Source organism: Neofelis nebulosa, chromosome 11, assembly GCF_028018385.1.
Source record: "Neofelis nebulosa isolate mNeoNeb1 chromosome 11, mNeoNeb1.pri, whole genome shotgun sequence".
Lineage (NCBI taxonomy): Eukaryota > Metazoa > Chordata > Mammalia > Carnivora > Felidae > Neofelis > Neofelis nebulosa.
The window spans coordinates 69,571,317-69,583,404 of record NC_080792.1 but is presented as its reverse complement, the minus strand read 5'-3'; the positions used below and the strand labels follow the sequence as shown (position 1 = coordinate 69,583,404).

At 50.3% G+C, this 12,088-nt stretch overlaps 1 protein-coding gene across 3 annotated transcripts in view; it reads left to right on the top strand.

Annotated features, from left to right (window-relative positions):
• TPST2 (tyrosylprotein sulfotransferase 2) overlaps window positions 1-11,390 on the top strand; it is a 51,232-nt gene extending 39,842 nt beyond the window's left edge. For 2 of the 3 annotated variants that reach the window (XM_058693110.1, XM_058693111.1), the window contains 3 exons: window positions 1,317-1,515; window positions 6,041-6,091; window positions 10,878-11,390. In XM_058693110.1, the coding sequence (XP_058549093.1) occupies window positions 1,317-1,515; window positions 6,041-6,091; window positions 10,878-11,039 (412 nt within the window). In that variant the 3' untranslated portion in view covers window positions 11,040-11,390. Of the gene's footprint in view, window positions 1-1,316; window positions 1,516-6,040; window positions 6,092-8,841; window positions 8,891-10,877 lie in introns of all 3 variants that reach the window. The other variant, XM_058693109.1, reaches the window with a different exon arrangement.
• Window positions 11,391-12,088: the final 698 nt, after the last annotated feature.

The following is a 12,088-nucleotide window of genomic DNA, read 5'->3' as shown; positions in this document are numbered from 1 at the left end:
CTCAGATCAAGCACGTGTCCCATTCATGTTCTGGGATGCACCTGTGTTGCTTCTGTGTCATAAAATCCTGGAGGTTCAAGGGCGTGGCAGAGGCCACGCATGTAGTTGAACCTTAGACACAGGGGGCCGAGTTGAGATTTCCCTCCTGGTCCGCACACTCCAAACCCTTGCTCTTACCACCCGTCCCCACCCCCCAGCCTCCCCGCTCTCCTCACTCCTGGTCCCACCTTCCTTTTGCCACATCTTTTTGGGTTTTGGTCTTCTTCCCAATTTCTCTCTTCGTTGGGATGGAAGCACCTGGAGACAGGGCCTGGATCCTGGGAGTGCCCCACCCTCCGCCGTCCGTACAAGGCCCTCGGACAGTGACCGGTAGGGTCCTGTGATTCAGACAGTGCGAGAAGCCCGTCCTAGGGGCGAGCGAGGACGCACGTCCCAGGTGGTGGTGGTTCCACAGTGACAGCAGAAGTGACAGCGACCTAAGTGGCCACCTTTAGGGGCTGGAAAAATACGCTCTGGAGGGATGCTACACAGCTGGAGAAATGGAGGAGGTGTCGGGTGCGAAACAAAGTTATCAGCTGATACAGACAGCGTATTATTGCTGTTTTAAAACTGCAGACCAACCATAGGTTTTCCGTGTGTGTGTGTGTGTGTGTGTGTGTGTGTGTGTGTGTGTGTGTGATAGAGAGAGAGAGAGAGAGAGAGAGAGAGCTGGTGCTTACTGAGACCTTACAGTGTTCCATAGCCTAGTCTGTCATTAACTCATTTACTCCCCAGGACAGCCCAGTGAGGTGGGCACGATCATTATTCCCATCGATAGATGAGGAAACGGAGGCTCAGAGAGGTGAAGTAACCCCCCCAAAGGCACGCAGCCAGTGTCGGTACAGCTGGCGTTTGAACCCAGGTGGCCCGGCCCCCGAGTCTGCCCTTGGCCACTCTCCCATTGAAAGCACAGAAGACGGTGTTGAGCGGGTGGACCCCCAAATGCTAAGATTAGGTTTCTGTAGGGAGCTGATAGGCTGGGAGGGGGTAGTCCGTGTTTTATAATTATTTCTCCAGAACGAAATACCCATCTTAGTCACAGAAATAAAACGTTATTTTTAAAAAGTTGGAGACATCAAGGGAGCAGGGTTTTAAGTTCTCACCGCCTTCCACTGTCTTCCAGTTTCCAGTTTCTGGCCACAGAGGCTCCTATCGTACAGAGGAGGGCTGAGGAGGGCAAGTGACTTGCCCGCAGCTTCACAGCCAAGGCGGGCACAGGTCACCCGGGTGCCATCTGGGTCTCCCTGTGCCCCCTGCGGCCTGTTTTTTCTCCCCAGGATCGAGCGATCCACAGACCAGGTCATCAAGCCCGTGAACCTTGAAGCGCTCTCCAAGTGGACCGGCCACATCCCTGGGGACGTGGTGAGGGACATGGCCCAGATCGCCCCCATGCTGGCGCGGCTCGGCTATGACCCCTACGCAAACCCACCCAACTACGGCAACCCCGACCCCATCGTGGTCAACAACACCCACCGGGTGAGTGCGTGTGCTCGCGCGGAGACGTGCTCCCGGCCTGGAGCGGGGGTGGTTGTATCTGTATGACGGCCGTTTTTGCTTGGGCCACAGGGAAGCTCAAATCCAATTGCTAGCCTTTCTACCGGCAGGTCCATGTGTCCTAATTTCATCCTATTTCTCTGTTCTCTTTTACCCTCTCTCCCCCCATTTCCCTGGCTACTTGTCTGTTTAGAAAGTACTTCAAGTCTTTGTTGAGGCTGAATAGAAATAAACTCTTGGTCACTTTATTGCCCCCTTAAATTTTTTTTTAATGTTTTTATTTATTTTTGAGACCGAGAGAGAGCATGAGCAGGGGAGGGGCAGAGAGAGAGGGAGACACCAAATCCGAAGCAGGCTCTAGGCTCTGAGCTGTCAGCACAGAGCCCGACGCGGGGCTCGAACTCACAGACTGTGAGATCATGACCTGAGCTGAAGTCGGACACTTAACTGACTGAGCCACCCAGGCGCCCCTGCCCCCTTAAATTTTAATGTTGATTTCTCAGACAGATGGGAGCTTGGGGCAGTTGGAATTACTCTTTAAGCTCTCCTTGGTTAAGGTGGTCAAGGGAAATGACTTTACTAGATGTTTCTGAAGCCTTAAAGTCAGGTAATCCTGGGGAAAGGAACAGTTAGCAAGTCCGTCCTTGACTGTTACAGCTTCTAGTTTACTTTGGGTGCTGTATGCTAACTTCCTTGGAGGCACGAAGTTAGGGACAGTATTTGAGCATGGGGCCTGTGCCTGGGGACACATGAGTTCCTAGCTCCTACGCCAGTAAGACCTGGAGTCTTTTTAATTTTTTTTTTTTTTAGTGTTTACTAACTTTTGAGAGAGAGCACAAGCAGAGCAGGGGAGGGGCAGAGAGAGAGGGAGACAGAATCCGAAGCAGGCTCCAGCCTCTGAGCCGTTAGCACAGAGCCTGACGCGGGGCTCGAACCCACGAACCGAGAGTTCATGACCCGAGCCGAGGTCAGACGCTCAAGTGACTGAGCCACCCAGGCGCCCCAAGAGTCTTAATTCCAGCTACGCTCAGCATTTCCAAACACGTGCTGAATAGAAACAAAACAAAAAATATCTTTAAGTTTATTTCTTTATTTTGAGAGAGAGAACCAGAGAGGGGGACAGAGGATCTGAGGCGGGGCTCTGTGCTGAGAGCAGTGAGCCCGACGCGGGGCTCGAACTCTCAAACTACAAGGTCATGACCTGAGCCGTAGGCAGACGCTTAACCGACTGAGTCACCCAGGGGCCCCTCACATGCTGATTTTAGGAAGTGAACAGTTCTTGTGTTGAACGGCAAAGGGAGAAAGTCCCATTTCTCCCTCTTCCCCTTTAATTGTTCAGTGACTGGAGGAGAAAGACCCCATTTGGTGCTAACAAGGCTTTCACACCTCTCTGACACATGCAGGCTCTGCCCAAGGGGAAGCGGGGAAGCAGGAAGGGTAGGGGTCCCAGCACTTCCTCTCCCCCTTGACACCTATCGATTCTGCAAACATCTCTTTGTGGAAAAATACCCAGAGGTCCACTTCCGTGATGCTCAGACTGCACCTGACAGTGTGACTATTCACAACCTCCATGTGGTCCCTTTTATTTTTCCATTATTTTTATTCTAAGCCTTTGCTATTTATTATTCTTATGCTTTCATAAAGTACTCTTTAAGCTGTACTTAATGTGTTTCATACACTTTTCTGTACCTAGGCTATCTTATTGTATAATGTATTGCCTATATTTTCATATGATGAGAAAACAATTAGATTAAAAAGAAGAAACGGCAGCTGGGAGCATGATCTTGAACTCCAGCACCCACGGTGCTTCTCAGGGGCAATAGCTGGACCAGGATGAGGACCTCATTGACAGAGGGCTCTCCCGACTCTGTGTTCTTAGCCAGGGGCCCCATGGAAACTTCTCTGAAGCCTCTTTAAAGGGTGAAGGCCCCTGGGCTGCCTGGGTGGCTCAGTCAGTTAAGCATCTGACTTAGACTGGCGGTTGTGATCTCGCGGTTTGTGGGTTCAGGCCCGGAGTCGGGTTCTGTTCTGACAGCTCGGAGCCTGGAGCCTGCTTCAGATTCCGTGTCTCCCTCTCTCTCTGCCCCTCCCCCCCACCTCTCTCTCTCTCAAAAATAAGCAAACGTCAAAAAAAAAAAAAAAATTAAAAGGCGAAGGCCCCTGATTTGTTCCAGAATGCAGGTCGGAAGCTCCCAGCATAAGGCCTGACCTTGTGTATCTTCTAAAAAATTCTGGGGCGCCTGGGTGGCGCAGTCGGTTAAGCGTCTGGCTTCAGCCAGGTCACGATCTCGCGGTCCGTGAGTTCGAGCCCCGCGTCAGGCTCTGGGCTGATGGCTCGGAGCCTGGAGCCTGTTTCCGATTCTGTGTCTCCCTCTCTCTCTGCCCCTCCCCCATTCATGCTCTGTCTCTCTCTGTCCCAAAAAAAAAAAAAAAAAAAAAAAAAAAAAACGTTGAAAAAAAATAAAAAATTCTGATGAGGAAGACCAACTCTTTGAAGCTCTGTTGTTTGTTTGTTTAAAACAGAAGCTGCTCCTGGTTTTCTTCCAAAGAGGTTTCTTCCCAGGGGTTGCCAGACGCTTGTTTAGTCTTCCTGGTAGTTTTGCTGTCACTGCAAAGATACGTTCCCTCACTGAAAACTGTGTGTGTGTTGTGTGTGTGTGTGTGTGTGTGTGTGTGTGTGTGTGTGTGTTTCTGTGCGGACACTGTGTGTTCCTGTAACAGATCCTGGGGTGCAGGACACTTGGGCACTGGAAGGACCCCAGTGCTAATGAAATTGTCTCTGCCTGCACTGTCCATTACAGCCTCTAGCCGCTAACCTTGTGTGGCCACTGAAATGTGCCTAGTGAAATCTGACTGGTCCAAATTGAGGGTAGCTGTTAAGTGTTAAACACATATCTGATTTTGAAGTCCAGGTACGGAGAACAGTATGTGAAGTTTGTCATTAATCATTTTTATATTAATTACTTGTCGAAGAGTGAATATTTTAGATATATCAGGTTAAATAAAAGATCTAACGAAAATTAGTTCACTTGATTTACTTTTTTTTTGGTCACTTTGTTTTTTTAATATATATTTTTTTAAGGTTTACTTATTTTTGAGAGAGAGAGAGAGAGAGAGAGTGCAAGTATGGGAGGGGCCGAGAGAGAGGGAGACACAGAATCTGAAGCAGGCTCCAGGCTGTGAGCTCTCAGCACAGAGCCCGATGTGGGGCTCGAACTCATAGGCCACAAGATCATGACCTGAGCCTAAATTGGCCGCTAACTGACTGAGCCACCCAGGCACCCCTTGGTCACTTTGTTTTTAATGTGACTACTAAAAAATTAGAAGTACATAGTTGGTTCATCCTATATTCTAGTGGACGATACTGGTCTATATGATGGCTTATCTATGGAGCAGTTATGGAAAGGCCTAGAACTTTCTTCACCCTGTGTGCTGTGCCTGGAACGCTCTTCCTTCAGAGCTCGGCTTGGCTGGTTTTCTTTGTCATTGAGGGCTCAGCTTAAAGGTCACTTGTTCTGAGAAGTCCTTTGTGACCATCTGCTCAAAAGAAGCCCCTTGGTCACTCCTGATCACATCCCTTTGTCTTATTTTTTTTTACTGTACTTCTCATGGTTTGATATGTTGTTGTTTATTTGTGTATTACTTATGGATCATCTAGCTCCTCCTCTAGAATGGTGGCTGCAGGAGAAGAGGAATTTTAATTGTCTGGTTAATTTTGTACCTCCAGAGCTTAGAATGATGCTTAGAAATAAGAGGAGGTCAATAAATGTTTGTTGGATGCATGGATGGATGGGATGGGTGGATGGGTGGGTGGATGGATGAATGGATGGATGATGAATGGGTAGATGAGTGGCTTGATGGGTGGATGGATAGGAGAGTGGATGGATGGGTAGATGGGTGGGTACAAGGGTAGGTGGATGGGAGGGTGGATGGATGGATGGATGCATGGATGGATGGATGGATGGATGAAAAGATAGGTGGATGGATGGGAGAGTGGATGGATGGATGGGTAGTTGAATGGGTGGATGGATGGATGGATGATGAATGGGTAGATGAGTGGCTTGATGGGTGGATGGATAGGAGAGTGGGTGGATGCGTAGATGGGTGGGTGGATGGGTGGATGGATGGATGGATGGATGGATGGATGGATGGATGAATGGATGATGAATGGGTAGATGAGTGGTTGGATGGGTGGATGGATAGGAGAGTAGGTGGATGGATGGGAGAGTGGATGGATGGTTAGATGGATGTATGGGCAAAAAGATAGGTGGATGGATGGGAGAATGAATGGATGGGTGGATGGGTAGGTGAATGAGTGGATGGGTGGGTGGATAGGTAGATGGATGAGTGGATAGATGGGTGGGTAGGAGGATGAATGTATATGGATGGATGTGTAGATGGATAAATAGGTGGGTGGATAAATGAGTAGATGGGAAGGTGGTGGTAACAGACTGAATTTTATTTTTGATAATTTCTATGATAGTGATACTTTGTTTCTCTTTCCTAGGTCTTGAAAGGGGACTATAAAACACCAGCCAATCTGAAAGGATATTTTCAGGTTAGAAACCCCAAGGGGAATTCTGAAATCGGTTTATTGGGCTGTCCCACCAGCTTGCGGATGCCCTTGGACACTTTGCTTCTCTAATATGCTGATCATTTCCTCGTCAGAAAATTTGGGGTGGGGAGCCGGGCCAGGGGCCCTCCAAGTGTCTGATCCAGCTAGGGTCAAATCTCAACAGCTCTTCTGCGCAAGCCCCTGGTGGGGACTTTCTGTCCAGCCCTCTATCTCTAGCCTTAAATTCAGTTTTATTTAAAGTGGCAGTTCCCACATGTGACCCAGCCCAGAATTTTCATCAGTCAGCCAAAAAAAGAGACCTGTAAGACTTACGTGGTGTGGGCGTCCCCGCGAATGTAGACGTACAGACATCCCTGCGTCCTCAGGCACATCTCCATGGCCCTGCCTCCCACACATCCTGGGCACGTCCGAGGGGCACAGTCCATGGATCATGTCGGGAAGGACCGCCCCCTTCACGGACGCGATAGCTCCCATTTAAATGAAGTGGTGATACCAAGCTTAGTACTCTTAGTCTGTGTGTGTTTAATTTGGGAGAGAGAGAGCGGGCCACCCCGTGCCAATCCCCAGTTTGATAATCAAAATCACAGATGCTCCTTGTCCAGGGTCCCCGGCTTTTGCACACATCTCAGTTCTTCGGGGAGGGCTCCACGCTCCCTTTCTGGGAGTCAGAGACCCCATCGTCTTGCCGCCGTGAACAAATATTGTCAAGATTAGTCAGCGGTGATTTAGCGCTTGGTTTAACCAAAAAGATGATGTAACGAGCAGCAAACACAAGCCGGGGTGAGGGGAATTAGTCACCGTCCGGAACGCCCTTCAGTTTTGCGGATTATCCTTTCTCGGCCCACCTGAGTATTTACCTTCTATTCCGTGCAGTTCCATTGCATGGGCTGCTTGGTTTCGCGTTCTTCGTGTTTTCCCATCTTTTGGATTTTCCGTCTACTGCCCTTCCCGATGGTTACATAGTATTCTCTGGAACGCATTATGGGCCACCAATTAACTGTTGCCCTAAGGTCCTGTCCAGTTTTCGCAGAAATGGTGGCACGTGCCCATCATCCTGATTTTGCCTCCCTCCTGCTGGAGGGGGGGCTCTCTTGGGCCATTCCCTTAGAATCCATTGTCACGGAATGTCATAGGTGGGTGCAAGGGTCCAGTTCTTTGGAAGACTCTGGAAGCATAAGGCCAAATTGTTTCACAAAAACGTTGGACCGTACCCGAACGTGTGGCCATACTCAAGACGTCTAGCTGGCTGGCCTGGGACTGTTTTCGTGCTCGCTTAGGAGTAAAATGTGAAAGCGCGGCATGTGCCCTGTCATCGTGAACCTTGCCACCCGGGAGAGCTGCCCTGCAGACCGCATCCGACCCCTGCTTCCCTCCCCCCATCTCCCTCCCTGGCCTCTAGAGTGCACATGACTTCATTCAGGGCATCGCATAAGTTGGATTCAGTCTTAATGGCAACCGTTAGGTAAATGGTGGCACAAGAAAAAGTCTTCCGGGTCCTCTACAGCCCTCTAAAATGATGATCCTGAACCCCAAAAGATGGAAGAATAGTAAGCAAGCAAACCAAAGCAGCTCGCGCATTGCCATTGCTGCGAATACAAAAAGGCATATTCACTCACCAGGCACCCATCGCCCTCCCTGTTTGTTCCTGGCTGTTCCCTCTGCCAGGGATTGCTGTTCCAGCCAGATCTTTGTGTGCCTGGCCTCACTTACATCTTTTAGATCTCGGCTTAGGGGGCGTTTTCCAACCCCAACAACCAGTGTCTGATTCTCCAGACAGACACCAAAGTGGGTGTTAAATTTAGTTCGGTTTGCACAGTGACACCCCCACAGTTAGTGGCAGACCCCGCAGGTTCAGGGCTCGGTCCCAGAAGACCGCGCCCACTTCAGACGCCAGCCACGGCAGGGTTCCCAGGCTACCCACATTTCTGCGCAGCCACCTACCATTTGGGGGTCCCTATGACCCCCTCCTCAGATTTGGGAATTTGCTAAAACAACTCACAGGGCTGAGGAAAGCACTTTACTTCCTAGATTACTGGTTTATTATAAAGGATGCGACTCAGGAACAACCACGGAAGAGCTACCCCAGGCAGGGTGCCGGGTAAGAGGTATAGCACTGCCACGCCCTCTTTGGGCTGTGTTCAGCAATCTGGAAGCTTCCTGAAGCTGTTATTTAGGGGTTTTATGGAGCTTTCATGAAGCAGGGATGATTGATTAAATCACTGGTTATTAATTCACCCTCCAGCCCCTCTCCCCTCCCCAGAGTCATGCCTCCGTCCTTCTAGCCACCAGCCTGCATCCTGAGGCCAGAGGCCAGTCACCTCATTAGCATACAAGACAGGCTTGTTCTCACTAGGGAGAGTCTAGGGTTTTCCGAGCTGTGTGCCAGGAACCCAGGACACAGAGCACGTATTTGTTTTTCAAACAGCTTTGTAGTGGCCTGACACCCTTTGGGAAGTAGCTCCAAAGTCACTCGTATAGGCCCACGAGTGGATGGACGCAACGTTATCTTGCAGATGTATTTGTTAAGCCTCTCCCTGTAGAAGAGTGGGACCAGGTCGGTCATGTTCACGGCATCCCCAGCACCTGGCCCGTCTGTAGTAGGTGTGCAGTAAATCCCCGATGAGGGAGAGTGTGCCTGCCTCAGTGAGGCTGAGGGCTGAACCTCAGGGCAGTGAGACCCTGGCCCCCCAGCCTGGCCGTGACCCCTTCCTCTGTGTGTTGTCTTCCTCCAGGTGAACCAGAACAGCACCTCCTCCCACTTAGGAAGTTCATGATTTCCAGGTAGGCCTGCAGACTTCCCCGGGGGAGGGGGCTGGGGAGAAGGGGCTGCCCTTCCCAGCTCAGGAGCCCCTCCCTGAAAAGCTTGTCCTTCCAGAGCCTCCCTTGATGGGGGGGGAGTGTCCATCCAGGTGGACTGACCAGGGCCCTTGTGGGGGTTTCCATGGCGACGGGCCGGGGGAGCTATTTATAGAATCACAGACTAGTCACCCAGCTCTGGATCCCATGGGGGCAGGGACCAGTGCCGAACCAACTAGGAAAAGGTTTGTCTGCCTTTGGGGAGGGGGGGTGCCAGGGACCAATGTGATGGGGGGTGGGGTGGGGATTCCGGAACATTTTTGCACAGAACGCTGCCTGCTGATCCTGCTTCTATAAACAGTATCAGGTTGGCCCAGAGCAATTAATGTTCTAATAAAGCTCTAAGCAAGTCTGGTCCAAGAATAACCCCCAGGGCATTGGACAGAGGGCTACTCCTGTGGGACTCATTTAACCCTCAGTATCCCTGGGAAGGCAGCGGACACAGCGGAGGAAACTAGAGCCCAGAGAGGGCTTTGACTTGCCCAAGGCCACAGAGTCACCAAACGGCAGAATCCCTCCCAAGGTCACCTTCTTCCAGAGTTCGCTTTGGGGGACCGATTTGAAGGGCATATCCATCCACCCGTATTTTGCGAAGGTGGGGAGAGGCGCAGGTTCTGACCTTGGGAAGTCAAAGATTCGGGCACTCACTTCACATTGGACTTCTCACGGCCTCCGCTTCTGACGTCTGGAGAACAGGGGTTCACGCGGGTCCGCCCCGCGAGGGTGGCCGAGAGGTGAAGTGAGCTGGCCCAGGTGGGCGCGTGGGGAATCCAGGAAGACTTGCCCCCTCGCTGTGCTTGTGGGCACTGGCGTTAAGGTTCCAGTAAGTTCACTTCCTCTGCCTCTCGGGTGACCCCACAGAGAGGTCACAACCCACTTGTTCTCCGTTGCTCTAGACTATGAAGACGCTCCCTGCCTGGCGTCTGTGTTTTGGTCTCCCGATCTTATTTTTAATTTTTTAAAGTTTTTAAAATGTATTTATTTATTTTGAGAGAGAGAGAGAGAGAGAGAGAGAGAGAATGGGGAGGAGCAGGCAGAGAGAGAGGGAGAGAGAGAGTCCCAAGTAGGCTCCACGCTGTCAGCACAGAGCCCGACACGGGGTTCCATCCCATGAACTGTGAGATCGTGACCTGAGCCCAAATCAAGAGTCGGACCGCGAGGATTCCTTCTCCACGTTTCTCCTCAACCCCATCCCCTCGTGCTCCTTCCGCAAAATTCATTCGTAGAATTTTGAACCTTCCTGTTGACAGAAGCCAGATATATTCTTCCCTTTGCTGTTTCAATGAGATACCACGTACAGGGTGTTGTTTTTTTTTTTTTTAGCTCATCCCTGGTGAACAGTTGGCATTAAATGCTGATCCTTCCCTCACCTCCAAAAATCCCACTGGTGTTTTATCACGTCATTGCCACTGGTCTCTTCATAAGTAAAAAGAGATCTTTGAGGTCAGGTGGACCCAGGCTGAGATGTGGGTAAGAACCCAAGGAAAGCTTTTATTTATTTATTTATTTATTTATTTATTTATTTATTTATTTATTTTTATTTTTGTTTGTTTTTGAGAGAGAGAGAGAGAGAGAGAGAGAACAAGCAGGTAAGGGGCAGAGGGAGAAGGGGACTTCTAGAAATCCAAAGTGGGCTCCATGCCGACAGCAGCGAGCCCGAGGTGGGGCTCGAACCGGCAAACTGTGAGATCATGACCTCAACCGCTCGACCAGGTGCCCCCCGCCCCCGCCACCCGAGGGACGCTTTTCGATTTAAATTCTCTCTGGCCATGGGGGACGTGTAGAGGAAACTGCACCTGTTTGTGTGTGTGAACGTGGCGAGACCATCCCCTCCCCAATCACACGTACAAATACAAAAGATCCGTCTCCGAATTCTTACTCCGCACCTAATGCCATTGTATCCTCTGTCCAGATCTCTGCAGATTGTTGCCCAGAGGAGAAGACACCTTGCATTCGAGTGGAAATCGGACCTCTAATCCAAGCATATTGCTTGCTCTTAATCGCCCAAACAGGACTGCTAACGAGGAATGTATTTGCATATGTTTGCAAAAAAGCCGAATCACCGAAAACTTAACCTGGAGACTCTCTACCTGTGGACACCCCCCCTCCCCCAGGGTGCAGAAGAACGAAGAAGAGTGTGGGAAGTAGGCTGGCTTTTGAAACTTCGGTATTTTTTATCTTGCCCCTCAAGAACTTTTTTTTAAAGAAATGGATTTGCCATTTTTCTTAATTTGCAGGACTGCCTTGGCGGCTTTGTTGGCGGGGACAAGGCCCACACCTGTGCCTCTCTCCTATTGACTTACTTTTGAATTCAAAGAATCTATTTAAGAATTTAATATATGAGGTTTTCTTTGATTCCTCCTCAGTTCTTCTCAGATTTCAGAGGAAAAAAAAAAATTATTTGAATAAAGTGACCAGGGACTCATTTGTCTGTGCCTTACTTTACAGAGCGAACAGATTTTTTTGTTTTTTGTTTTTTTCCCATTTCAGATTTTGGCAGGTGGATTGATGACCAGCGAACAAGGTTCCCATCTTGGGGGCTCAGCGAGGCACAGCTGAGCTCCTGGGTTGGGTCCCCCGAGGCCACTCAGGATCGGCGATTTGCTAGAGGGACTCCCAGATTAGCTGGGAGACCCACAGTCACAGGGTTTTGTTTTTTTTTTTTTTAACATTTTTTTTTCCCTTAATGTTTGTTTATTTTTGAGAGAGACAGAGACAGAGTGCAAGCAGGGGGAGGGGCAGAGAGAGAGGGAGACACCGAACCCGAAGCAGGCTCCAGGCTCTGAGCTGTCGGCACGGAGCCCGACGCGGGGCTCGAACTCACGAACGGTGAGATCGTGACCTGAGCCGAAGTCGGACGCTTAACCGACTGAGCCACCCAGGCGCCCCAGTCACCGCTGATTACGGCGAAAAGATGCGGATTAAAATCTGCAAAGGAAAAAAGTAGGCAGGACAGGCACAGAGAGACCAGGAGTGAGCTTCTAGTTATCACCCGGTGGAGGCTTACGGACGGGGCTCAACTCTACCAGCCACAGTGTGCACACGGTGTATTAAGTATGGCCGGCCAGGAAAGCTCGCCTGAGCCGTGGTGCTCAGCATTTTCGTTGGGCGTCAGCCGTAGGC